At 45.6% G+C, this 27,493-nt stretch overlaps 3 protein-coding genes across 6 annotated transcripts in view; 1 reads left to right on the top strand and 2 right to left on the bottom strand.

Moving 5' to 3' along the window:
* Window positions 1–1,655: 1,655 nt before the first annotated feature.
* On the bottom strand, window positions 1,656–12,017 carry LOC128073368 (aldo-keto reductase family 1 member B1-like). Its single transcript, XM_052668198.1, has 10 exons — window positions 11,877–12,017; window positions 11,190–11,357; window positions 10,639–10,755; window positions 9,353–9,430; window positions 8,852–8,974; window positions 5,641–5,747; window positions 5,404–5,485; window positions 4,804–4,887; window positions 4,079–4,161; window positions 1,656–2,262 (listed from the first exon to the last, which is right to left on the bottom strand). The coding sequence occupies exons 1-10, from the start codon at window positions 11,940–11,942 to the stop codon at window positions 2,220–2,222; spliced, it is 951 nt and encodes a 316-aa protein (XP_052524158.1). The 5' UTR covers window positions 11,943–12,017; the 3' UTR covers window positions 1,656–2,219.
* Window positions 12,018–18,112: 6,095 nt separating this feature from the next.
* LOC128073366 (aldo-keto reductase family 1 member B7-like) lies at window positions 18,113–25,857 on the bottom strand. Of its 3 annotated transcripts, XM_052668193.1 has the most exons (12): window positions 25,721–25,857; window positions 25,380–25,492; window positions 25,157–25,272; window positions 24,335–24,502; window positions 23,054–23,170; window positions 21,788–21,865; window positions 21,101–21,223; window positions 20,513–20,613; window positions 20,270–20,351; window positions 19,724–19,807; window positions 18,898–18,980; window positions 18,113–18,541 (listed from the first exon to the last, which is right to left on the bottom strand). In XM_052668193.1, exons 2-12 carry the CDS (start codon window positions 25,393–25,395, stop codon window positions 18,499–18,501), a joined length of 1,011 nt encoding a protein of 336 aa, XP_052524153.1. In that variant the 5' UTR covers window positions 25,396–25,492; window positions 25,721–25,857; the 3' UTR covers window positions 18,113–18,498. The 3 variants fall into 3 exon arrangements, with proteins under 3 accessions (XP_052524153.1, XP_052524155.1, XP_052524154.1); XM_052668195.1 differs by lacking the exons at window positions 25,157–25,272; window positions 25,380–25,492 and having other exon boundaries at window positions 25,721–25,786; XM_052668194.1 differs by lacking the exons at window positions 25,157–25,272; window positions 25,380–25,492; window positions 25,721–25,857 and adding an exon at window positions 24,851–24,990.
* Window positions 25,858–26,227: 370 nt separating this feature from the next.
* Window positions 26,228–27,493, top strand: part of BPGM (bisphosphoglycerate mutase) — a 54,463-nt gene continuing 53,197 nt past the window's right edge. For both annotated transcript variants that reach the window (XM_052668219.1, XM_052668217.1), the window contains exons 1-2: window positions 26,228–26,477; window positions 26,985–27,230. The gene's annotated coding sequence lies outside the window, so the exon portion shown is untranslated. The remainder of the gene's footprint in view (window positions 26,478–26,984; window positions 27,231–27,493) is intronic.

The raw sequence follows: 27,493 nt of genomic DNA, 5'->3' as shown, positions 1-27,493 counted from the left end.
ACCATCCTTTCCCTCAGGTGCTTCCGTTTCTCCTCTCTTCCCACTCATACATCTCACCAAGCATCCAAGCTCTCTGTCAGAGAAGAGCTGCTCTGTGTCCCAGAATGACTCTTTCCAAATTCCTTCCCCTTAAGTCATCCAGCAAAACACAGAGCTTGTCTGTTACAGCGTCCCTCCAGTCAGAGGGTTTGTTACTCTTCCTTCTGCTCTGGAGCAGTGTGTCCAAGAGCCTTCTCCAGTAAAATTCCTACTCAGAGGATGGAAAATTTCAGGCACGCATTTTCATAAAGTTTGAGTGAAATAAAAACAGAGGAAATGAACAGAGCCTGCTGTACTATTTCTGAATCCCTCATCCCCAGTGTAACTTCTTGCTAGAACAAACTCAGTGTAAAGATTTTATTTCCAAGCAAGTCAACATAGCCCCAAACAGTTTTCTGTCACAGCTCAGACTAAGCTAAGAACATCAGCTGTTCTGCTTTTCTTAGATACCTCTGGGCTCTTGTTTATTGCATTATAGATAAACAGAGCTACTTTCAGAGCTGATTTTTTTTAAATTTGCCTTTAAGCCCAGAATTCAGTGATTATAATCAACTTATTTTAAGAGAATCAGCACTAGAGAATATTGCTTTTTGCTTAGTCAGTCACTGATTCTCCCCTCCCTCCCCTATTGTGCTGTGAGGCAACTCAGCCTTATCTCTTGAGCCTGTTGTAAATTATTCTGACTAAAAATACATTGCACAGTGTAGCTTCTGGAATAATGGAAAAATTTGAAAGCAACATTGTGATAAAGTGTATTTTTTCCTTTCAGTATAATAGTTTGTATTACTCAGAAAGATTGAAATTTTAGATTAACATGAAACCTTAGTACCCTTCTATCAGTACCAAAAAATAAATCACCTACTTAGGAAATACTATGAGAAGAATCACATCTGCTCTGCTTCCCTTAACGTTTCACTACTGCAACTCTTGAACTAGTTGAGATCCCTATTTCAACAACAGCTTTAAGCAGCCTCAGAAGGCACCAACTTCAACGTATAGCTTTCACAATACCAATGGATAAATACAACTAAATACCCACATCTTGATAGACGAGGTATAAGCTTACTTTCCTGCCCTCTCCAAACAGAGTAGTAGCTTCTGATCTCCCCATTCATGATTCAAGAGTTGCTTGGAAGTACACTGTGTTATCCCTATGCTCATACAAGCAGCAGTTGTACATCTTTCCTGCATCATGTGCTATTGACCTAAAACATGTTTTATAGTATTTACTTAAACCCATAGGATTCTGTCTGGGCTTGATGCTGTTAAAGGAGTGAATTTTCTACTAGCCACAGCATACTACCACAGCAGTGAAACATTTCAGCATTAGTACCTTAACTATCAGACATATTGAAACAGCTCTGTTTGTAAGTAGGCTATTCAGTGGCCAAGGTTACAGTACAGATCCATGGCCACAGGTTCATAACACTTTCCACCTATGCAGTAGCATAGAACAGAAGATAACCTCTTATCTACTATCTGCTAACACCAGTTGCTGTGATTTCTTGGTAGTTATCCTTGTGTTTACGTAATCTCCAAGACAGCTAACATAATGGTAGTGATGCTGAAGTAGCTGTATTATAGCATGACTGAAATAATGATCTCATTACACACAGTAATGAAACTATATTTTATTATAAGCAAAAACAGCTTTTATCACCAAGAAAACAGGACCTTTACACTTTTCAAAGAGCTACTCACGTAGCAACTGCTATACTTAGAAATCAATTGTACTTCCAATTAGAAAGAAGCACAGAGCGTAACAAAAAACCAAAACCCAGAAGTCATTAGAAAATATCCGACCTCAACTTAATTAAGCAAAGCCTGTCATATTCTGGTCCTTCCTGACAATAGTCACTGCTCCAGTTCACAGTACTCCAAAATAAAAGCGACTGGTAGTTCAACCTTTCTCAGTGTTTTCTGCATACCAATGCCACCAAAGACTGCTCTACCACAGTCCACACACAGTATGCTCCTCAGAAACTCTAGCATTTCCTTCTTCCAAAAGAAACAAACAACAAAAAAAAAAACAGTCATTGGGTAGATACACTGTGTCTTTGTGGGGGGGGAAGGGAGGGGAAAAAGCAGAGAGGCTGATGCAGTGAGAACACTATATAGAAAACTCATAGGCAACAGCAGAAGCGTATCTGAGAAGTCTGGAGAAGAGCAAGAAACCATCTTCAGTACTCTGCATTAAAAGGGTACTCCTTATGATTTTGGGACCTAAAAGAAATCAAAGAGGAAAGATTAGGCTAATGGCTGAAAGTTGCAGCTGTAACCACTGCAAAGAACCATCAGAGCAGCAGATGAACTTATTAAAGCAGAGTTAATTTGTTGCAGCTTTCTGTTATCCACAGTGATAGGTTGCATTTGTAAACAGAGACTCTTCCCGGCTCTGAGCACACCAGGCTGCATTTAATATTCCAACATGCTGGGGGATCTAAGCACTCTACGTAAGTTTACTGTTTACTACCTGGAAGACTCTCTGCAACATGACAGTTGTTTAATATATGAACCAAACTATGATGTGCCAGAATGTGTAAACAACATTTGAGTGTGAAAAAATTGTTTTAAGGATGAACTCCCTGGAAACTGAGCTTGAACATCCTGGATTTTAGCAAGGTTTAGAACATGGAATTATAATCACACCATCACAGAGAAACATCAAGGTTGGAAAAGACCTTCACGATCATCCAGTCCAACCATGCACCTATCACCAATAGCTCTCACTAAACCACATCCCTCAACACAACATCCAAACATTCCTCAAACACCTCCAGGGTCGGTGACTCCACCACCTCTCTGGCAGCCCATTCCACTGCCTGACCACTCTTTCAGTAGTATTTCCTAACGTCCAGCCTAAATCTCCCCTGGCGCAGCTGGAAGCCATTCCCTCCAGTCCTATCGCCAGTTACACGAGAGAAAAGGCCGACCCCCAGCTCACTACAACTGCCTTCAGGTTGTTATGGAGAGCAATGAGGTCTCCTCTGAGCCTCCTCTTCTAGACTGAACAACCCCAGCTCCCTCAGCAGCTCCTCACAAGCCCTGTGTTCCAGACCCCTCACCAGCTTTGTTGCCCTCCTTTGAACACGTTCCAGGGCCTCAATGTCTTTCTTGCAGCGAGGGGCCCAAAACTGCACGCAGGACTCGAGGTGCAGCCTCACCAGAGCTGAGTACAGGGAAACTCTCACTTCTCTGTTCCTGCTGGCAACACTGTTTCTGATATAAGCCAGGATGCCATTGGCCTTCTTGGCCACCTGGGCACACTGCTGGCTCATGTTCAGCCGAGCATCAATCAATACCCCCAGGTCCATTTCCTCTACACAGTCTTCAGGCCACTCCACCCCAAGTCTGTAGAGTTGCTTGGGGTTGTTGTGGCTAAAGTGCAGGACCCAGCATTTGGTTTTGCTGAATCTCACCCCATTGGCTTCAGCCCAGCCTGTCCAGGCCTCTCTGTATGGCCTCGCTACCCCCAGGCAGATCAACACTTGTAGCCAATTTGGTGTCATCTGCACTCTTACTGAGAATGCACTCAGTGCCCTCATCCAGGTCATCAATAAAAATACTGAACAGGACAGGCTCCAGCACCAACCCCTGGGGAACACCACTCATGACTGGTCGCCAGCTGGATTTAGCTCCATTCACCATCACTCTCTGGGCCCAGCCCTCCACCCAGCTCCTTATCCAGCCAACAGTGTACCTGTCCAAGCCTCAAGCTGACAGCTTCTGCAGGAGAATGCTGTGGGAGACAGTGTTAGAGGCTTTGCTGAAGCTTAGGTAGACTGCATCAACAGCCTTTCCCTCATCCACTAGACAGGTCACTAGATCATAGAAGGAGATCAGACTGGTCGAGCAGGACCTGCCCTTTGTGAATCCATGCTGGCTAGGCCTGATCCCCCAGTTGTCCTGCATACACTGCCTGATCTCCCGCAAGACAATCTACTCCATAACCTTCCCAGGCACCAAGGTCAGGCTAACAGGCCCGTAAATAACATTAAATAACATGAGAAAGTAACAGCATGAAAATGCTGGCACTTACATGCTCATTGCACAAGCTCTCCAGTTTCTATTAAAGCTGAGGATAGTTGCCATCTCTTCTTTAGTCAGCTCAAAGTCAAACACCTAACAAGAAAAACAAGTGGAAATCACCTCTTTGGACAGATCAGAGATTGTAGGCAAGATGCACAAAATTAAAAACCAAGCCCACATTGGAGGTAAGCTGGTTAGAAATAATGCCTGCTTCCTTCATAAAGGAAAGAAAAGGAAATCCAGATATGCCTTTTTTCAAGACTTCAGCGGTGGAATAAAAACCAGAAGGTGAGGTTGACATGCCAGCTGTTCCAAAAACTTTGGTGAGCACTTCAGCATCACAAAATTCTTCCACCCTCTTTTTGCTGAAGATGCATCTTCTGATCCCATTCCAAAGAATGACCACAAGGCTTCCATATTCCACTTAATCCAGCTAAGTGTATTGCTGAATTCTAATGACCACTTTCTGTCAAGTATCACTTAAAGCAACACTATTTATGAACACAAGGGCTTAAGGGTTTGCAACCTGCAGAATAGGAGACACCACATAAGGTGGTGACTTTCAGCAGATATCTTTGCAACAGTGCTCATCTCTTCTCCTACTGAGGGCTGCAGTTAAAGTAAACAGAGAAAAAAGCCCTGTGCTCTTGCCTAAGGGGGACTTGGGAAGGCTCAGAGGGGATCCCTGTTTGCTCTGCAGGGAGAAGCGATGCCAGGTCACTCGTAATCACCCACCTTGGAGTTCTCCACAATGCGCTGTGGTGTGACAGACTTGGGAATCACAATCACATTTCTCTGGATGTGGAACCGAATGAGAACCTGCAGGAGCATATCATTGAGTCAGAGAACTGCTCTTATTCTGTGAAATGCAAAACCTATCCCAGTAGCCATCTGCTGTTAACTGTACAATGAGCTGGACTAACCAATCACAGCACAGTTACATTTCACATCACACCTGCACTCCAAGCAGAACTTCAAGTATAAAGAGTGGAGTTTTCCTCCTTTTCCATACTGTTTGTGGTACAGACAGCTTCTAGGCTTTTAGCATTCTATACAAGTGTTTATTTCTCTGCAAGAACTTGAGATGGGTAGACTGAAACATCTGAAGGTGGGTCAAGAAAGCATTTCTTACTGATGGTTCATTGAACTTTTTGAGAATACATTGCAGACTATGCAATAAACAAGCTGCACGGCTACTTTGTGTGACTGCAGCAGCTCAAAGGGAGTTGAAAAACCAGGCTGTCCTTTACACCTTTTGTGTTGCTATTATTTAGAACAATTAATGACACAAACTGTGTTACAGGAAGCAGTACCCACCATCCAGCTCCCACATACCTGTGCTGCTGTTTTGTTGTGCTTGGCTGCAATCTCTTTAATCTTAGGGTCATCCAGAAGTGAGGGATCCTCCGGCTTAGCCCTACACAAAGAACAGAAGATCAATGGCAAGAAATCCACACAGGAAGAGCCAGCCTACCAACAGATATCTGTATCATGATGAATGATCAATGGAACAACTTGTAATCTCAAGGCTGTTAGCATAACCCATCCAACTCCCTTGCAAACTGGTCTTACCATGGCCTGTCAGGAGAGCCAAGGGGACTGTATGCTGTCACAGCAATCCCTTTGGATTGACAGTAGTTGATCAGTTTCTCCTGGGTCAGGTATGGATGGCATTCAACCTGGAAACACAAGAGTGCAGAGAACGATAGCAGCAGAACTACTTCCATGTTTCATTTATTGATTTTTAATCCAAAGGAAGTTTGTTTTGGTCCTAATTTATAGCCTATGAGATATGATGCAGCATTGCTTTTCTGTATGCCCCCCTGTCCTTTCTGCTCTTTATAGCAGGTCTCCTCACAAGTGCAGGGTTCCAAGGACAGCAATACTTAAAACTTCCCTGATCTATACTGTCCCTAATGTACAGGGCTGTATTTATAATTGCTTAAGTAGAACAGTCCGATGAGATGTACCCACAAACAGCTGTAAAGTCACAAGAATAGGAAAGTTATTATATGGTACAGTCATAGCATATAACTGTGCACTATATAACAGCACAAAGTTCTCCCTACTTACGTTGTAAAATCATTATGCTGTAACAATCATTATGCTTTTACACCTACTGCACTAGCCTCAATACTGGTATTGTTTAACTCCCTTTTTATCAGCTTCATGTCAATACTCATGCCAAGTACTTCCAGCCTGCAAATATTAAGAGTGGCTATTAATTGCTCCAGATATGAGAACTGCAAACTGTTTTCCATTACAGAATTACTAAAAATGCATGTGGGCTTACCATTGGTTTCCAGGAGGCTATCAATATAACACAATACAGAGTCCTTAACAACAGGTCTGTATTCCTGCAGGTTACTGATATGCAGTATAAAACAGCCATTATGCAAGTTGTCTGAAGGCAGTGAATGAATGTGAAATTTTGGTACTTTTCATAGATGGATTTGTGGGATAGCCACATACCAGACAGCACTATACATCTAGCAGGCTAAAGAGAACCTTCTGACTACTCTGTCATTCAAGCCTTCAAGGTAGCTGCTGTTCTGCTTCAGAAAGGAGTCCCTGGAAACTTGTGCTACCAGAAGGCAAAGCAACAGTGCAAGTCATGGGATCAGATTGCAGCCTTGAGTGCTTTATTTATGGTTCTGGCTGCTTGCTACCATGAGAAGCCTTCTCTTTTGAGGCATGTTGGAATATTAAATGCAACAGGATGTTAACTCAGTTCCCAGGGTAAATTATGCATACTAATGTTGCTTCAGCAGCTGCTCAGAGTAACAGCAATTAGACAAATTGAGGATGTTCTCCACTACACAACACAAAGAATTTGGAGCACGAGGCAAAGTCATTCCCACGTGCAAGACTGAGCTGCATTACATATGTGGCACCCAGACCATGGTGAAAAGCCTCTGATGTACTTTTAGAATACTTAAGAGACCTCAACCCCCAACAGTGACAGTGCTGAATTACTAAAGAGTCAGCTTTCCTTCAGGAACTAGCCACCACTATTATATCTACCTTGCCAAATTAATATCTCACCATGAATGAAACCAATATGCATACTAATTGCATTCATAATTAAGAACAGGAACCTCAATACACGGAAGTGCTGGACTATACATGGGATGCTGATAGAGAAACATTTCCAAGGAGCACTATAATCCTACATTAAGCCAACTGGAGAGAGTTAATAACAAACAAACTCCTAAGCCTGCAAGCATTCCTGAAGTGCTAGGTTTGGAAGGACAGAGACTAAGACCTATTGCTCTGAGTTTAACCTGATTATAGTAATCAGAAAGCTTAAGTAAACTTGTAGTGTGTCATAAGGTCAGCACCCTCTACAGAAATAGAGGGGTAATCATTAACTACAGTGAAAGCTTTCTTGGCAGCAAGAGGTGGTAGGAGCTGAAAGATATAATAAGACCTCTAAGTATTCTGAAAGTCAAGATTATGAAAATACTCTGCGCAAATCAGAGATCCCACGCTTGTGAAAGGGTTTGACATCGAATAGAATTCTAGAGGATGCTCCCTCCTCATGGGCTTTCCAAAAAAAAAAAAAAAAAAAACCCACACAAAAAAAAAAAAACCTTTTTAAGTAAACATGCTCAAACTACCACAGTAAATAACAAGCTCCCAATCCAGTCCCAGGAACAGATGGCAGTCCTTCAAGTACCATGGCAATTTATGACAGGCCTAGGTAGATTTCACAGGGATTTGGAACCTGTCCTCTTCAACTTGTGAAAGGCAGTAACCTGTCAGTTCTTAGGCGATTCAAACTGAGGGGGAAATACAGGAGCAGACAAAATACTCAAGGCTTGGTTGCTGCTTCAGAAGGACCTACTCACACAGCAGGACAGAGGTTAACAAACCTTATGAAACTCAAGATGCAAAGCACTGCACCCTGGAAGGAATAGCTCCAAGCAGTGACACAGGCTGGAGCCTGGATGCATAGAGAGCAACTCTGCTAGAAAGCAGCTGGGAGCTCAACTACATCAGCCAGTAGCAATTTGTCAGCAGGAACACAGACAGCAAGTCACAGGAACTGATCATCCCCCTCGACTCAAAGGGTAATCAGACCACCTTTAGAATACAGCATCTAATCTCCCCCTCTCCAGTTCTTTAAGCAGAAGATTGACAGACTGGCATCACAGCAGAGGGACATCAGGATAGCCAAGGAATGCAGCACGGACTATACCAGGGTAGGCTGAGGGCATCAGGCTTGTTCAGCCTGAGGAAGGGAAGGTCCCAGGGCTTCCAGCAACAGCTTTCCAACAAAGAAGGTCATCAAAAGCAAAGCCAAGCTCTTCAGTAGCAATGGTGGAAGGACAACAGACAGCAGGCATAAGCTGAAACAAGATAGGTTGGGACTGGAAATGCTAGAAAGGAGCCAGGCAGCAGAACACTGCACAGAGACTGTTCGTGAAGAATCTATAGAGCATACTTCCATTCAGTTCCTCAGTTTTAAGTCATCAATTACAGGAACTGACCTCTCTATAGAGGATTAAAACCAAAACCAAAACCACCACCTTGTTCTCTACCAAGTTCTTGTACACATACAGAGTTTTGTCATCTGAAAGGCAGTTTTAAGGCTCATCTGACTTCCCTCTCTGCTCCAAAACGAAGACATGCCAGAGAGGCCCCTTACCAGATTTCCAATTAGAAGTGCAAAAACTCCATCCTTATCCTACAAGATGATCTCAGCGATCACTGAAGGGGGAGAAACCCCAAACAAATCCAATTAAACCTGGAACATTTACCTGTGGGTCACTTGTCTTACCTGGTTGTTTGCAGGCTTGTATTTCAGTCCTGGCTTGTTCAAGATCCTTTCTATCTGCTCATGGTTGAAGTTTGAAATCCCAACAGCTTTTGCCAGACCAGCATCCACCAGTTCTTCCATGGCCTAAGGGCAAGAAGAGCCAAGTCAGCACCCAGTATGCATAACAGGGTCTGAAGACAACATTCTTTCTGACTTGGCTTACTTCCTTCATGAGAAGCACAGTGTTTAGATTTGTACATCTCATGTCTGAGGGACAAACAGAGCACAGGAATATTTATACCACACCTCCCATCTCACCAAAACCCAAAGATGCATTCTTTAAGGGTGCATATGCTCATACTAAGTTGAAGAGGAAAGCAGCACTTAACAACGTACCATGCTACCAGTGAGCCCCTCCAAGTAGCTCTGCAAACATGAAACAGTTTGGAGTTTGAAGTTAATGATGACATGGAGGAGGCTGCTGAGGACGGAAGGCTCAACTGTCACTGTGACTAAACTCACCTCCCATGTTTGTAGAAGATCCGTGTTGCCAGGTATTGACATGCCTTTGTCATCTGCAGGAAACAGGTCCTCTCCTGCCTGTCAGAGAGAAAGATGATGGAAACATTCCCTGCTAGGAATATTAACCGCAGCTGAAGACCATATCACAAACTGAATGCTACTCATCTCTGTGCTTATTAGACAGTAAGCACATCAGCTTACATGCTTCAGTCTTATTTTGTTTTCACGTGGGTTTGTGGCATTTTTGCCAGAAACCATCCAAAGAAGGGCTGGTCCTCCACTGCACAGCAATGTCCTGTGGCTCACCCAAATACATATAAAAAAAGCTATACTTCACCTGTAGAATCAATGCGTTTTCAAGTCTACTTTCTGTATTACAAAAGTGCACAGTTTTTATGCGAGCATAACGGAGTGTTTTCTTGAAATATTTAACAAGGATCTACCTAGGATCTGGCTTTTTCCACAGCCTTTCCATACGGACCCAATACACTGGCAGGTCTTTCACAAGGAAGCTTGTTAATTAAACTGCTGGCAAACAGAATGTTGAAGCCTCCTGCGCACCAGTTTGGACAAGATGCTTAAGTATGAGCTTGGTTCAGAACCAGGCGCTTTCTCTTGAATACCACAACACATTTTCACTTTGATAGTGCTGCCCAATAAAAGCCATTTCAAAGATGCATGCTTCAAAAAGCAATTTGTATCTCAGAAGCAACAGTTAATATGGAAATTTTTATTATGCCATAACAGATTACGCTTAAAATTTTCAGACAGAGACATCAATTGCTTCCTATGTAGAAAGTAAAAGTAGGGAATTAAAGAGCCTCACTTTTGAAGATACAAGCTCTGTAGAACACTAAGGCTCCACCTCTATTGTGCTAACAGCTCATTTATGAAAGAGAAAAATAGAAGCATTTTCTCTCGCTCTGCAAGCCTCTAACAAGCAGGGGAAAGAATTTCTGTCAGATGGCAAATTACAGCCCTCTCACTAACAAAGGGGGCTGTAATTTCATCAACCAAAACTTTGCCACTTGAACATATTTTTGATTTGTAGAAGACAACTGTCAAGTTATACTGCCTTCATTTTGATTGTTACCCATGACTGCAGTAGGGAAGACTGCTTCTAATTTTAAGTTTATCTGCTGTATAATCAAAACAGCAGAGGATGCTGTGCAAGCAAGATTCTTAGGGGTACAAACCAACTGAGCAGTTACCGAGCTGTGAAACTGTAAGCTCTTCAAAACTGCCAGGTGCAACAAACAACGCCACGGGCACTGCTCCTACCATACCTTAAATCCAACAGGCCAGTGGATGAGGTAGAGATCCAGATAATCCAGTTTCAGGCTGGCAAGAGTCTTCTGGCAGGCTCCTTTCACCAAAGATTTTTCATGAAATGTGCACCACAGCTGGAGACAAAAAGCCAAGCCACATCATGACCTGCTGGGTTAAAGTTGTTGGAGCAATTCTGTCCTGCTTAAGAGAGAAGCCTCCTTTGGAAACTGATGAGGAATTAGATTGTGTTATTGCTCTTCAAATGGGGCTTCCTCTGAGAGCTGCTGGCAAGAAGTAGCAGCACACAGGACTGGATGGGCTTATATCAAACAGCAGAAGCAGGCAGGATGCACGAATTAAGATAGTTAACTACTACAAGGTCAGTTTCTGTATAAAACTAGGCAGCATAACTGCCTAGTAACAGTCAGGATAGTTTACAGTATCACCCCTTCCACAAGGAAAAGCTCTTCCTAATTCTCAGTGGAAAATAACATAAAGGAAGCAGCTCTGATAGGAGGTTACAATAAAAAGCAGGTCCCCCACAGACTGCGCAGTACCAGATCCTCACCTTACTGACTACAAAGAGGTCCTCTCGCTTCACAACACCCTCCTTGATTTTCTTCTGGATCCCTTCTCCAACTTCATTCTCATTCTGGTACACGTAAGCACAATCAAAGTGGCGGTAGCCTGCATCAATTGCAGCCATCACTGCAGCTGTTACTTGCCCCGGTGGGGACTGAGGGGAAAAAAAGGAAAGAAAGAAATGCCTAAAGAATGCTCATCAAAACATCCTGAAGATCTTTTCCCAGTAAGACAAAACCCAAGAAAGCCGCCCCACCAAAAGCAACCCTCAACAAAAACAAGCAAAGCAAGAAGTAAGCAAACAAAGCAGTTCTCCCTGCAGCATTCTTCACTCCGAAAACGTCTCCAGCACAGGCTCCCATGCTCGGGGCCGGCCTCCAGCTGTTCAGCGTCACCCAGCTCCCGCTCAGGGCCCCACACAGCCGAACCCAGGCCTCCTCCCTTCCCCCCACCGCCGCCAAAAGGAGAAGCCCCAGCAGCTGCCGGCCGGGAGGGCCTCGGCCCTACCAAGCCGAGCCGAGCCCCGACGCCAGCCTCACCCGCCTGGCCAGCGCTGCCCCGCTCGCACTCATCGTCCCCAGCACAGGGCCGGGAGCGAGGCGCGGGGCCGCCCCACAACCCACCAAAAGCGGCACAGCCTCGCCCCAAAAGCCGGCCTCAGCTCGCCCGTTACCTTCCAGGTGCCGAGCCCCAGGATGGGCATCTTAGCCCCGGTGTTGAGCTGCACGTAGGTCGCCATGGCCTCACACACCGCTACAAGGGAGACGGCCCCCTCAGAAGCCTTTAACAGCCGCCGGGCCCCGCCCCGCCTTGGCTCGGCTCGGAGGCGGGGCTGGCTCTGTTCCCCCGGGGCTCGGGCTGGGCTCTGCGACCGGCCGCAGGCTGAAGGCGGCTGTGTGTGCGGGGCTTGGGTTGGCGCTTCGCTGCTTCCACGTGGGGGGAGGGCTGGTGCTCAGGAGGAGTCCAGGATAAGAAAAAAACCCAAAAAGCAGTTAAAGAGCAACGGCGGTTTTGTTCTGGATTTTGGGCGTGTTTATTTATTTACTTTCAAAACACGTTTCGAAAGCTGCCGGCGAGGAACAGTGCGCGGTTTCCTAAAATTATGTATTTATTTTTTCGGGGCGGTGGCGGTGGGGGTGATCTGACAACCACGAGGCCTCGCTGTGTTGAGGGAGGTGCTGGAGGCATAAAGCGTGCCGTTGTACCGACCTGCACGAGGTGGGTCGCGCCGCGGCTCAGGAGCGGGTGACGGAACGCGGCAGGGCAGCGGGCGCAGCCCCGGTGGAGGCTGCAGCGCAGTGGAAAAAACCCGCCTCGTGCGTGGGGCTGCGCTGCTCGCTGGCGCGTGGAGTGCGGCTTCGGGTGCCTCTCCCGCAGCTCGGCATTTTTTTGCTCCATTTAACTAAGGGTGAGCTAAGGCAATTGGTTTTCCTCTTTAATGTCCCTCCTGGTTTGTGTCAGCGCTGTCAGCCGTTCCCGGCAGGATGTGATGTTTTTTCCCTTGGATCGCAGGGCGCTTATATAACTGCGTGCTTATCATTCACCGTTTGGTTTGTTTTTTCCCTGGTGGTTTCTGGAAGGAGGGATGTTGTCTCTCGCAAGACTTCACGGAGAGGTTCTGCATTTTGCTTTGCTCTTGGTTCACCCGATGGGCAGCTCTGCCCCAGCCTGGCTGCTTGCTTTTCCCCAAGGCTGTGTGTCACATAGTAGTGAGGCCTTGGGGAAGAAGAAGAGCAGCCCTGTGTCACGGGCAAATCTTGCAGACTGTCCTTGGTGGTGTGCTGGTTGTTTTTGCACAGAGAGCGCTGCAGATGTGGGGCTGTGTGTGGGAGGAAGGGTTTTATTTTCTTCTGCTCTGTGCACGAGGTTTCTCACTGAAACAGGATATGTAGTATCACGAGTTTCTCAGTCTGTTTTGCTAACTTTGCATTTAACGATAGTAATTTCACCACAGATGGTGACTTCAGAGAACAGCAGTGTTTGGTATCTGTAAAGATCTAGGCCCAAAGTAACTGGAGTTACGGGTCACAAGCACTGACCAAAGAAAAAGGAAGGAGGTGGCAGGGTCATGAGGTACAACCCCCTCAGCTGGTAAGGGTCTGCAGCTGTGTGTGTTGGTGATACAAACACAGCTGAAGCCAGTGTTCTGAGGTGACAGCATGTAGACAGCAGGCTGGAATCACAGCAAAAGTGAACTCACTGATAGCAGTGGGAACTTCTTCCTTGCTTGGAGCTCTACAGTGTTTATCTTGTGAGGTGGTTCGTTTCAGCTCTGGGTGTTGTTAAGATGGGCTGTAGAACCGTGGGTCTCAGCCGAACCTAGCTGTACAAGAGCTTGGCCTCTTCCTTGCAATGAGTTAACTCTGAGCCAGGAGCAATTTGCGGTTGCTTTGTAGTTTGCTCAGAATTAATGAGGCTTTTTGTCTTCACCTGTTAACCCTAGGTGCTGCATGTGCTTGCAAGAGATGTGGGTGACCAGCCAAATGCTGAGGAAATGCCGTGGGTGCAGGGTAGGACAAGACTGTGAGTTGCCCTGGGCTGCTCAGAACCAGTTCAGAGCAGCTCTAAAACCCTTGAGGTGGTGGAGCTCTGGCCAGCAGGATGGTGTGATGTGACCTGCCGTATTGTGACTTGATACAGATATCCTCACACACTGGAGGAGGGGTCTCACAGCAGCCTGGTTGTGCTGGAACAGGGGTGCTAAGGTACAGCATGACAGATGGGTGATGGATTGAAGGCCTTGGGCAACTATCCTCCAGCCTGAGTTGACCTCACCTCATGAGAGGGACCGTGATGTAGCTCATACTGCATGTTGGGGAAGCAGAGACTTAGGGCAGGAGAGTGTAGGTGCTTGGCTGAGAGGATGGGGAAGGGGAAGGAAAGCTACGTACTGAGCATTCGTGTTTTTCCTTTGGTATTCTTTCCCACCCTCCTTAGTACTGGAATCAGTAATCAGAAGCTTGTATACAATTGGCAATAAGTGAGTTTAAGATTTCCCTGAGATAAGACTGTTCTGCTAGGGATGCTTGTTGTTAGAGAGCATATGCAACTCTCAGTTCTGCTGCCTCCCAGACAGGAGAGACTCCAGGGCTCTGGAGGGAGCCATGATTTCGGTCTGAGAATACAGGGCGGTGTGTGAAGGTGGTCAGAGATTAAGTACAAATGGTGTGCAAAGTCAGACAAAGGAGGGACCTGGGGACACCACAGGCACAACAGACTGTGCATCAGGCCATGGAGTGACCAACTCAGAACAGGACTCCAACACCCTGGGGGAGAAATAGGTCTTGTGCTGACGTAAAAGCAAAGCTCTTTCAGGCACAACCAGCTGCAATCATTATGTAGACCTGTGGAAAGGAGAGGGCATGTGTGTGCCCAGCGTGAGTGCACTCTCAGCAGCTCTTTGCTCACAGTGAAATTACAGAACTGCTGGACTCTGGCAGCTGTGGCTGTGCTGGTGTTGGACATATACCATCCTGATAAATTATTTGGATCTCTGATCAAGCAGATTTTATTCGCAATTGCAATGGTGGGCCTCCTGCAAGCAGGAGAGCGTGCAGAAAACAGTGTTACACCTTTTATGCCCTATTATGCGACGCTTATCTCTTTCTCCCCTGGCTCCTCATTGGCTGAGTACTTCAGGTTTGCAGTCTTCCTGATGCTCAACTACACATACTGGCTAACCATAATTTTTTGCTAGCTAAGCATCTGTCACTAATTAGTTAACTTCTCACACTTGCTCATTCAACACTTGGTCATTGTTTCTGGACATCTGCTTGTCCTTGCATAGAGATAAGCTTAGAAGGAGGATAGGGGGAGTACCTTGATGCCTGCCTGTTGCATTCCAACCTACCCACAGAGCAAGGCAATCCAGCCTTGTGTAGAGGCCCTGGCTTCTTCAGTGTTTGCTAAGTCTGTTTTTCTTTTGCTGAGGGTCCTTTATCCAAACAGAATAGCCCTACAATCCGCTTTCTAGTCCATCATACTATACCTATACAATTTGGAACATCTAAAAACTATTGCAGTTTCGCAAGCAAGAATTAATCACATAATTCAGCAACTGTATTTCTAAAGCATGTTACTACCATATATGCTATTTCTACTTTTTCACATCAGCTTTTTCTAAAGAGCAGTTACAAAATGCAAATACATTGTGCTCTACTTCTTCAGATCAGTTCCCCCTTCTTAATATCTAATGCAGAAACAACATTCCATTCCTGCACAGGGAAGCTGGTGCACATGGGGTATGGCTTTTGCTATGGGAGAAGAGAGCAGAACTCTGAGCAGTTAGGACTCTGCTGCTTGCAAGCGCTGCCCTGCACAAGAGAGCAGTGCTATGGAATCTGCTAGCGAAGGGCCATGTGGAGCACTAATCCTGCTCGTCCCACGGGTGAGATAGGCCTGCAGAAGGATGGGAGGAAGAAGAAATAATTGCAGTTGTTTGGACCACTGGATTATGTTGTCAAGCGAGGGGGAAAGGACCCTGAAAAACTGTGATGACTGAGGGTGTGGCTCAGAAGCTGTGAGGGCTGGGTGACACCCCTCTGGTGCTGCCTGATAAGTTGGAGGAGGGCAAGGACGTGTTTGTGCTGAGGGGTGCGTGCCACACGGCGGTGTGAGGCTGGCAGCACGATGAAGGATGGTGCTGGGGTGCCGGTGGCGTGGCTGGGCTCCCAGGAGGATTGAAGTGCTCCATGTCCCACCTGTTGTGCTGGGATTTGTGGATGTTACGTAGGAACAGGGAGCTGATGGCGGAGTGGGACAGACAACTCATCGCAGACCTAGCACAGGGGAAGGGGCTGAGCTCAGTTAATGTTGTTACAGGGTGGGGATGTGTAGCTCACTGAAATAAAGGAGGGCGACAGCGGCCGTCTGCACGGACGCCGTGCTCCGAAGCCGAAGAGGCGGCGGGAGCGAGGCAGGCCGGGGCGGCTCCTGTGGAGAACAGCCGCCCTCTGCTGCCCGCGGCGGGAGCGCGCTCCTCACGGCGGCGGGCCGGAGAGCTGAAGGGCGGGGTGGTTCTGAACGGGGGGACGTGAGGGTAGAATCCCAGGATAGCAATCATCTGAAGCAGCTGCTGAAGGAACTGTATGCAGCAAGCACCACCATCACCAGTCGTGTTTTTACACCCGTAGGCATGTGGGCAAAAGCCCGATTGTCCTGCTGCTCATCATACATCCTTGTTTTCTGCATATGGAAAATATAAGAGAGGGATAAATGCGACATGAGAGGTGGGGGGGAACAGATGCACAGCACAAAGGAAAAGAGAGAGAACACCTTTTGGTGTTCAGTTCTGAAGTGGTGAAATCCTTGGTTGTCTCTCTTATCCTTAGGAATTCGATCTTTGCTTCATATTCCTCATAAGAGACTTTCATCCTCTTCAGCCTGTTGTGCTAGGTGCAATACAAAAGTGAGTACAAATCTGACTTTGTGTTTCAAAGTCTCTCCCTACTTCTTCCTCAGTAATTCCATACAGGGCCAGGGACTTACTACAGCTCACAATTTGCTTTTCTAACAAATACCCATGTGTCCTTCTTGCAAGCAAAAAACTCCAGGAATGACAATAATAGACAGTCCCTGAACATGTATCCTGTGACTTTGTTTGTAGCAGGAGGACAGATGCAGTAAGAAAGCAAGATAAATTGATACAAAGAACGTTAGACCAAGCTCCAAATGAAGACACAGTAAGACCATCTTCAGTATTCTGCACTATTCTGCGAGTTTTTCGCCTAGAAAGAGAGGAATTAATATCACATATCGAAATAATTTTTCAATATCAAACTGTATGGCATACTGAAAGGATCTGCCACTCCTTTTCCATGAGAGTCTGGGAAAGTTGAGAGAGGATCCCTGCTTGCTCTGGTGGTTGTAGGATGCCAGATCACTCATAACACTCACTTCAAAGTTCTCCACAAAGTGCCGTGGCATGACAGAGTTTGAGATCACAATCATATTTCCCTTGATCTGGAAGGTAAAGAGAACCTGCAGGAGACCGCTGAGTCTGTTGCTACAGGTCTCTTCTGAGGGATGGCTGCCCTCCAGTGGCTGTAGGGAAAAGCACGATGTGGTTTTCTCGATGGGAATTATCCCAGAGGAATTAATAGCCATTACAAGCAGATGGCTCTGGAAAGGAAAAGTATGATGTGTGGTGTTTCAGTTGTGGAAATTTTAAAATAAATAAAAAGACAAATGGCATAGAACCAAAAGGCCATGCCTTACTCCCTTGTAAATTCTAATTCTTTCAGTATGCCCTGAATCCATTAGTCCAAGGCATGTCACAACCAAAGACCCTTGAAATACTATGCTGTTGCAACACCTGCTAGCTCCATTAGTACTGCTCAATGACACACCTTCCTTTTCTGCATCCCCCTCCATCAGGGAAAGGCATTTCCAGGGAATGCTTTACCCTTACACAACATTAGTTAAATCAGGCCTATCCTAGTTGTGCTGTCAGCCTGAAGGGAGCATGACTCTTATGCCAGCTGAGTGTGTCAGGCTTTGGGCAGCAGCCCAGCATCAGCACTTCAAAGTAGAAAGTGCAAGGTGGCTGTTCAATATTAGTTAACACTGCCTTCCCTCTACATACAGCCTCTGTTAATCATAGAGAAATGCCAGCACAGGCTGCTAGCTAAATCAGTTGGTGCAGTAGTAGCACCATACAGCCTACAACTAGCAGCTTCCAGTTATGGTCTCCTGGTGCTTCTTGATACCAACCCATACTACGGTATGCCACATCTGCTGCTGCCATCTGTCTTGTTCCATCAACTAAGGTGCATTGTACTTGGGTATTAAACACTTGAGCAAGATAAAAATCTTAGTACTCCCATGACATAGTTTAAAATGCACAGTTGTTTCAGATGATATTTTTTAAACACAACAGTTTTTCCACATTAGACAAGAGCTTCCACACCATTAGTATTCAAACTTCTCTATTTTTGAGAGAATACAAACAAGTCACAGTTCAGGTTAGGCTGGTAAAGAAAGTGACTGCAATAAAGCAATTATGCATGTAGATCAGACATTCATTTCAAGAAAAAGCTTTGGGTCATATTCTAGAAGTGAATAATTGTCTGTTTTGCCATTTCAGCCAGTAAAAGACAAGTACCTAATGAGTAAAGAACTATCGCAGCCAGTTATTACAGTCTGCATTTTTTTCTTCAGAGCAACTTTATTATTTTGTTTTACTAGAGAAAGTCTCTGCTGTCAGGATGGATACAGAGTACAAGGTACACAGTGGATCACTGTAGGTAGTGGTAGAATCTCATTAAACCCTACAGGCCTGCAGGATAAAGCTATTTTCAGTATTCAGCATTGAAAGGATACTCCTTGTGGTTTCTGCACCTGAAGGAAAACAAAGAGAAATGATTATAGGTAAAATAAATGCTGACAAGACGGCAGTTACTGACCTTCAAACTAAAGCTTTGTCTAGGTATGTGTTTCCATGGTGCACATTTGCAAGTGATAGCTTACTCTGCCTGCCACTAGCCAGCTCCACAGAAGCTGACACCAGTTTACTATAATCTCAACAAGGAAAAAAAAAGTTTAAATTGGCAAGTTTAAAACTTGCTAATTGCTTCATTTCTCTAATACGGACGTAACCAAAGTTATTAACTAGAACCTTCCTATATTAGGAACTCACAAGTACTTGTAAAGAGTATTGAAAAATTAAGAATTTGAAGGAAACAGCTGTCACTTACATGGCCATGTCACAAATTCTCCAGTTTCTGTTTAGGTTGAGAATAGTTGCCATCTCTTCTTTAGTCAGTTCAAAGTCAAACACCTAACAAGGAAAAACAGCTGGAAATCACCTCATTGAACAAATCAGACTGACAGAAAAGCTCACAAAAGAGCAAGTCCACAAGGGAAGGCATGCTGGTTACGAACTGCTTCATGAGGTTGGGGGGAGGGAGGTGGAGGAGGAGAGGGAAAAAGGGAGAGCATGCTTGGATGCCCATGGCAGAAAGAATTAAACAAACAAAAACCAAAAAGCCCTAAAGTCGCAGTTAGATGTACTGGCTGTTGCAAGAAGCTTCATATGTACTTAGATGCATTCTGAGACACTATTTGTTGAAGATGCATTTCTTTCCAGTTCTAAATAAAGATTTGGAAGATTTCAGTATTCCAATATACTTATGTTTCTTCTAAAAGCCTGATGTCCAACATCAGGAAAATACCAGCAACTTAGCAGTTAGAGGAATAAGATCAGGATTCTTAACACTGCTTACGCTATATAAGCTTCTTTGGCATGCTACTGCACTTGTGCTCCAAGCCAGCCCTGCGGGCCAATTCATTCTTCTTTCTGCAGAATAGGAGACAATGTAAAGATGACCGGTAATGTTACCCAAGACCTCTGTCAACCTGTCTTCTGCAGTTGCAGTTTTCACTTCAGACTTCACTTAGCCCTCAGTACAGGTAAAAATGCAGATGGAAAAAGGCCTGTGCTCTTGTCTGAGGATGACTTGGGAAGGCTGAGGAAGGATCCCTGCTTGCTCTGCAGGGGAAGGGTCACTTGTCATCGCTCACCTTGCAGTTCTCTACAATGCGCTGTGGTGTGACAGACTTGGGGATCACAATCACATTTCTCTGGACCTGGAAGCGAAGAAGAACCTGCAAGGAAAGAGAGAGAGAGGGGTACAGGCACTTACATAGATATGAGCTTCAAATTATTCCTGTCCTTGTGGTTTAGATAGTGCTTTCTGAAGAGCAAAGGGTGAAGTGACAGAGCCCCTCACATGAAGTCTCCTTTCTCCTTTCCCATCCAGTTTTGAGATTATGAGTTCCCTTTCTTACCATCCAGACAATCAGTAATTTATGCAAGCTTTCACTCTCTGCAACAGGGCCTGAGAGGGGACATGGCAATTGAAGATGGCTCAAGAATCTTCACTGAGGGCCAAAGATTTTCTTCCAGCATATGCAGGATGGCTGCTATGCAGCCTGCAATATTGCTTGTTAGCATCACAGAGACCCACTACGGTTCACTGGGAGCACACAGACCTGGGTAAACACACATAGAGGGTGTATGCCCTGTATATTTTACTTAATGGATGTTATTTTCTGGTGCCCACCTACCTGTGCTGGGGTTTTGTTGTGCTTTGCTGCGATCTCTTTAATCTTGGGGTTATCCAAAATGGCAGGCTCCTCTGGTGTGGCCCTACAGAGAGAAAGAAGAAATGGCAAAGAGCCACTCTAAAAGGTTTCTGCCTAGAAGTAATTAACCACTGCACATTTGTGTATACACACACCTGCACCATTTCTCTTTCAGTTAGTCTGAAAGTTAAAAACTTAAGCCATGCTAACCCGTTCATAAATTACCTATCAGGCCGTCCGAGGGGACAATATGCTGTCACAGTGATCCCTTTGGATTGGCAATAGTTGACAAGCTTCTCCTGGGAAAGGTATGGGTGACACTCGATCTGCCAACACAGGAGCACACAGGTACTTGTAGAACTACAGTAATGCTCCAGAGATTTCTCCCCTGCCCTACCCCACCAAAATCTTCAGTTTCCTAATTATAGGCTGCCTTCATCTTTGCCTGCATGTGGGCAGTGGGATAATATAAACCCATAATTCTGTAGGGCACTAATTTTTATACTGAGTCCTTATATACATTTTGGATTTTGTTCTAAGAAGTTTCATAAAAATCCTTGGTTACACAATCACAGCTCACATATATGCTCTTTTATCACTCAGAAAGAATGTTTCACAAAGAAATATTCCTATATCTGTAAACGGTGCTACAGGAAGGTGAGAAAAATTATCTCAGTCCTTTTAGTACCCAGTACAGTGGGAATTGAAATACGTACTGCGATAGTCCACTTTGTTCCCCCTTTTTCCATATCCTCATGCAACTGGAATTAGATCATTGCAATTCCTGAAAACTATTCACTATTAGCAGCTTACCTGGTTGTTTACAGGCTTGTGTTTCAGTCCTGGCTTGTTCAAGAGTCTTTCGATCTGCTCACGGTTGAAGTTGGAGATGCCAATGGCTTTTACCAGACCAGCATCCACCAGCTCTTCCATGGCCTAACAGAGAGAGCAGCAAAGTTACTATCCATGATGCAAGACAGGGCCTGAACACATTCTTCCTGATGTGCCTTGTCTCCCTTCTTATGAAGGGAAAATAACTGGTAGGATTGCCCAACTTAACTCTCTTGGGAAAGAGTGGGTACTAGTGATTTTTGCACTCTGTCTTTCATCGTCTTCCAGCCAAGCCCAAAAATCTTTTTTATGGCTGAGAAATTCATGCTGAATTACACAAGGAAAAGTTTATCACCAGTCTATGATCTACTACTGTGACAGCACTGGAGAGGTATGCTCCAGGATGATGGCAAGATTATAGCCTAAATTGCTTTTATTTCTACAAAATCCTTGTACTTGAGTAGTTTGAGAACAACTGTACAGTTGTCATGGACAAGCAAAGAACTATTTCAACTTCAGATTGTTCTGCAGCTCCCCTGGGAGTAATCTGAATTTACTTCTATACATTCTTTCTTAAGAAATCTGCCTCTGTGCAGGAGCCACACTGTGAACTACTGAAATATCATTGCTCAGGACAGAAGACATGACTGTCACTGTGGCTAAGCTTACCTCCCACGTTTGCAGAATATCAGCATTGCTGGGGATAGACATGCCTTTGTCATCTGTGGGAAGCAGGTCCTCTCCTGCCTGTCAGCAAGAAAGAAAATGTTTGAAAAAATCTGTTGAGAAGTTTGTCTAAGACAGTGACAGCTCAGGACCAAGACAGCTTAAACCTCTGGTGCAGTCAAGAATACCAATTCTTTCTACAGTCATTTCTTCCTTCCTGCATGAAATGAGTAATTGGAGGTATTTCTGGCCCATCAAGGCAGATATTTCTGCTGGGCTCCTCAAAGCAATGACTCACCTAAACATCTACGGGGAAAGAAAACACTCAGATCCAGATTGAGGTAAGAAATTCATATGTATCACTTCATATGGTATTCTTTTTTCACACACTTAAGAACTGATTCTCCCCTCCCTCCCCCCCCTCCCCCCCCCCCTCCCAGAAGTGCATCACAGGACTTAGTTTTTGATAAAGGTAACACACAGCTCTGGCCAATACTAAACCAAATCTGTTGAAAAGAGACATTATGTACTGTGGCAGGTCATCCATGGCAAAGCTCAAGAATGCTGTTACCATGCCAGGAAAGTCAGAAGAGCCTTTGAGAGCAAGCTGTATCAAGTAAGCAAGACTAAACTGCATCTAACAACTGAGTTCGCTGCTGCTGCAAGGAGAGTTTCACTTTGATGGCTTTGTTAACAAAGCTAAAATAGAACATGAAGTTAAGCAATTCAGAAGCAAGAGGTAGGATGGAGACCACTCACACTGTAGCAGGAAGGAGAAGGTAAGACTAGAAATAATCAAACTCAGACATCAGTCTGAAAGACTTCAGCTCCACAGAAGTCACCCCTTTTGCAATGCAGGCTTTGTGGAACAACAGTAAGGCTCCTACAGCAAAGGTTAACTCAGTCTATACTGAACTGAGGACTCAGTGATTGAAAGCAGAAACAGAAACCAGAAACAATCTCTAGATGTGATTCTTTTGCTGTCAGGCAGCAAAATGTAGCCAGCTCTCCACAAAACACAATTTTCAGAGAAGCATATTTTGGATTTGTAAAAGAGAGGAAGAAGAGCCTAGCTACTGCTTGCAGCTGGGAGCTCTGCCTCCAGTTTTGAGTCTGTCACAACCTATAATAGGACGGGCATGCAAGTAGCATTCTCAAGAATAAAGATCAAGGTTATTCCTCTGTGCTAGCAATGATTGGGCTGTAAAGCCATATAAGTCTTCAAAAACAGTGATCATTAAAAAAACGCGTGCATCTACATTACCATACCTTGAACCCAAAAGGCCAGTGCATGAGGTAGAGGTCCAGGTAATCCAGTTTCAGGCTGGCAAGTGTCTTCTGGCAAGCTCCTTTCACCAGAGGCTTTTCAAAGAATGTGCACCACAACTGGAGACAAAAAGACAAGTCACACCATGACCTCCAGGGTTAAAGCTTTCCAGTGTTCTCCTGCATTAGATAAAAGCACTCCTTCTTTGGAAGGCAACGTGGAATTACACTAACCTGTTGCTCTTAAAATGGAGCTTCCTCTGTGAGCTGGACCAGAGCAAGAGCAAGAGCACGTGAATAGGGTCATATACAAAGAATCCTCTGTTGCTCAGTTAACACCACCTTTTACAGTTAACTACTCCCTTTTACAGAGGGCCTGCCCTTGCAGTAGATGGCTTCAAAAATGAAGACAGATACCTGTCAGATATGACTGCCTGGAACTTCTGCACTGAACATAGTAGGTAATGCCATGAAGGTATGAAAAGCCATGCAGATGAATCAACTCCCCGTTTTCTTTAATAAGCAAGAATGCCCACACTCACGTCTTATCCAGTGTGTGTGCAAAGCAGATTATGTTGTTCCAAAATGCCCAGAACCTCATCTTGCTTACACAGAAGAGAAGCATAAGCCCCACTGCCAGAACAAGCAGAGTTGCTCCATAGGCACCAACCACTGCAAAGTCTGCCTCTTTTGCCATCAAGGTGCAGTTACCACTCTGCCAGTGCCTATGTACCAATTCTTGGCCACAAGTTAGTTATCTCAGAGCCCTGCATCACTGATTTTCACATGCCTTGATGCTTCTCTTCTTTTTCCTACTCCAGCAGGAATATGAGGTGCAAGGCCATGTTCCCCCCTTCTTTCAGTACTTCTGCTTCTCTTCAGAAGACTGCCAGAATACAGAAGGGCTGTTGTGCTCAAGGTGTTACTGAGCTTCCAGGGGAATAAAAAAATCAGTCTGACTCCATTCAATATTATCTGGCTAACTGGGGAAGAAAGCTGTCAACAGTTATGATCCTTTTCTCTGCTCTGACCTCAAAGAACTCACATTCCTATCCAATAGCTACAACAACAGAATCAATAGCAGTCAACATCTGAGAGGTATAAACTATATCATTGTGGTTATGGGAATGAAACAAGAAGAGTACCAAGAGTCACTTCATTTGCACTAGGAGTTTCACCATAACATTGCATAAGAATGCTTCAAGTTTTAGGTTGTTTTTTTTTCCTACAGCAACATCACTGGGCAAGTGTGGCAGTCTCTACCCAAGGCCATTGGACATTTACCTTACTGACAATGAAGAGGTCCTCTCGTTTCACAACGCCTTCCTTGATTTTCTGCCCGATCCCATCCCCAACCTCCTTCTCGTTCTGGTACACATAGGCACAGTCAAAGTGGCGATACCCAGCATCGATTGCAGCCATCACTGCAGATTCCACCTTACCCGGTGGAGCCTGGGCAAGATAAGGGCACAATACATTATGGTTTGGGACCCTTGCAGACTGTTTCTGAAGTAGGTAGAGAAACTTCTTCCAAAACATTTATTTTAAGCCTGTGCACACAGCATGCAGAGGCACCAGGGCCAGAGCCTGCTCCAGCCATCCACCTGCTGTTCCCGAGCGGGTCCCAGCTTTCCCCAGCAGAGCCAGTTCGTAGCCCTTCCACCGCTGCTGCCCAGAGACCGCAGCAGCAGCCGGCCAGGAAGGCTTTAGCTCGGCGGAGGCGGCTCAGCGACCCGGACCCAGAACGGGCGACACAGAGCCGCCACTGACGGGCGCTGCAAGCCGCGGGAGTCCCATTACCTTCCAGGTGCCCAACCCCACCGTAGGGATTCTGGCCGCAGTGCCCAGGCGCAGACAGGTCGCCATGCTCAAGACGAAAGCAGCCTCCTCTGGCCGAGGCCTTTAAGCCCGGCCCCCCTGTGGGCGCTGCCTCCTGCCGCCCCGCCCCGGAGCGGGGAGCTCCGCCTTCCTGCGCGGTGCCGCTGTGTGCTGGTGGAATGGGCAGAGCAGGACGTGTGTGACGGAGTCTTGCCTCTGCATAGCGCGCGTCTATTGGGAGGGACTATGTTAGCACCGGCATTACCATTCTCAGAAACAAGGAATTACCTCTTGGGGTAGGAACTGCCAGAAGCAATCAGATTTTGTACTGGAGTGGTGCCAGGGTGAGTTGGTGGCATCAACAGCGTGTGCTCTACAAGTCTGTGAAAGCTTGGCAAGTTCAGCTGTTTGGACAGTAACAAGGCTTCTTCAGTAAGAAGACAAAACACCAGAGTGCTCTTTTTTTCCTGAGCCTGACTTTTTTGGGGGGAGGCTTCAAAGAATTACGTACCTGTGGCAAGGATCATGTGATGACAACTCGAGTAGAATAGTTCCAGTTGGAAGGGTCCTACAAAGAACACTGAGTCCAATTGCCAGACTATTTCAGGTACGTCAAGGCTAATCCTGAATTGGTGGAAAAACAAAAATGAGAACACCACCTTATAGAAAGTAATCGTCTGTGATTTATTTATTTCCCAAGAGCAGTGCTCCAGAACTGGAGGCCCACCTCCATCCACTTCTCCATAGCCCCTCTCTCACACAGGCTCAGTCCCGCAGCCAGGCAGAGCAGAAGCAAGCCATGTCGGTGCCAGGGAGCTCTGCAGTACGAGTGCTTTTCTGTCAAGCTGTTACCTTCCAGGTGCCCAGCCCCAGGATGGGCATCTTGGCTCCAGTGTTCAGCTGCACGTAGGTCGCCATGGCTCCTCATGCTGCTCCTCAGGTTGGCTCTGCTGTGGCTCAGCCTGCTTAATCCTGATGGTGCTGCCCCTGGGCGGGGGGAGGATGGTGGAGCTGCATGTGTGTTGGAGTTCTCACGTGTCCAGCAACAAGGCTGCATTTTAATCTCAGTTCACACAAGTTCATGTGTAATCTGAAATCAATAGTGGCAAAAGTGTTTGTCAACACAGGGTGTGCTGCAGCACAACCCATGAACTTTTCTTCCCAGTCTGTTCTTTTCTAAAAGGGGGGTTGAGGGTAGCTGTCCCTGGCAGATCTGTGCTTGTGCAGAGTCTTGCCCCTGTGCACAGCTGCAGGCACATGTCTTGGTAGTGATTGGCAACACGCTTCTGAAGTTTGCCCTGTTGGTTGCCTCCTGTTTGAGTTACAGTGGCACTTTGTCCCATGACTCGGCATTAATAAAGCCAGAGGTTGAACTATAAAGATTCAGCAAACTGGAGCCCTAAGGCGTGGTGTGAAACAGCTTGCAGAGCAGTCCTGTGCTGGTGCGGATGAGTGATGAGTGACACATGGAGTGGCAATAGAGAGGAAGAAGTCATTCTCTTGACCAGTGGTGATTTTATCTGTACTCCAGAGAGAGGGAAGCCAGACCCAGAGCCAGCGTTGCTGCTGAATTCCCGCAGAGCGCACGTGGTGAAGTTGGGAAGTTAAAGTAGGTCCTCAGTTTTTTCAGAATCTTAAGAGGACCGTCTTTCTTCTTGTTTACTGTGGAGTTCCCTCTTTATTGGTTTCACTTCTAATTATTTCCAGTTATTAGTACAGGCTAGAGAACATTCTTTTGCAAAAAAATAGCACAGAACTCATACGATTGAGTGAAGGGTGTATTTTAGTGTTTGTACACAGTGTGTGATCCTGTGCAGAGAGGAGGACATCCAAGAAGCAGCAACCGCATTGTGACAGTGCCATAGCATAAGGAGCTTGAGGTGATATGTTTTGGCTTCCCAGGCAGCCCCAGTGAATCTGGTTCTGAGGCTATGGAAAGGAGCACAGACACAAAGAGAGGAATGTGAGGAGAGTTTGGAGTACATGGAGTGTCCGCTTTGTTCTCCCTCTTTTCATACCCTTTAGCAGCTTTATTCAGATCTTCGTAATTCCTGAGAACAGTGCAACTGGGTTCACAATTATTGGCTTACTTATCAGCTTACTTGGTTGTTTGCAGGGTTATAATTCAGTCCTGGCTTGTTTTGGATTCTTTCATTCTGCTTGCAGTTAATGGTGGAAGTTCCAATGGCTTTTACCAGACCAGCATCTACCAACTCTTCCATGGTCTAGCAGAGTGCAATGAAGTCACTATTCATGATGCAAAACAAGGCCTGAATGCATTCTTCCTGATATTTCTTGTTTCTCTTCATGAAAATGGAGAAAGAACTGCTGAGCTTGCCCAATTTTATTATCTTGTGGAAAGGTGAGTAGTGATAATTTTTGCAATGTTTCTGACATTGTACCCATCTAAAAATCTCCTTTTTTTTGAGTGGAGAAATTCACACTTCATTACACAAAGAAAGAAAAACCACAGATCTAGTATTTCTGGCCATCTATATCCCAATTGAGGCAGGTATTTGCACTGTTCAAAATGTGATGAGTGTCAGGTGAAGGAAGAGGATGGTAATAATTATGTGGAGATCAGGGCTGGAAGATAGTATCCCCAAGGTGTACTTGAACCTCTAC

The sequence above is a fragment of the Tympanuchus pallidicinctus genome, unplaced genomic scaffold (assembly GCF_026119805.1).
Source record: "Tympanuchus pallidicinctus isolate F22 unplaced genomic scaffold, pur_lepc_1.0 scaffold8, whole genome shotgun sequence".
Classification (NCBI taxonomy): domain Eukaryota; kingdom Metazoa; phylum Chordata; class Aves; order Galliformes; family Phasianidae; genus Tympanuchus; species Tympanuchus pallidicinctus.
The sequence above is the reverse complement of the archived record's forward strand: the minus strand, read 5'-3'. Positions and strand labels throughout refer to the sequence as shown.

Coding starts and splice junctions, on each gene's coding strand:
- LOC128073368 (XM_052668198.1), bottom strand. CDS start 11,942: ATGGCGACCTACGTGCAGCTCAACACCGGGGCTAAGATGCCCATCCTG. Junction 10,756..11,189: donor ACCTCTTTGTAGTCAGTAAG/GTGAGGATCTGG, acceptor TTTTGTCTCCAG/CTGTGGTGCACATTTCATGA. Junction 5,748..8,851: donor ACAAGCCTGCAAACAACCAG/GTAAGACAAGTG, acceptor TTGTGTTTCCAG/GTTGAATGCCATCCATACCT.
- LOC128073366 (XM_052668193.1), bottom strand. Junction 21,224..21,787: donor ATATTCTGCAAACGTGGGAG/GTAAGCTTAGCC, acceptor TCTCTCTGTTAG/GCCATGGAAGAGCTGGTGGA. Junction 18,981..19,723: donor GCATTGTAGAGAACTGCAAG/GTGAGCGATGAC, acceptor TTTCCTTGTTAG/GTGTTTGACTTTGAACTGAC.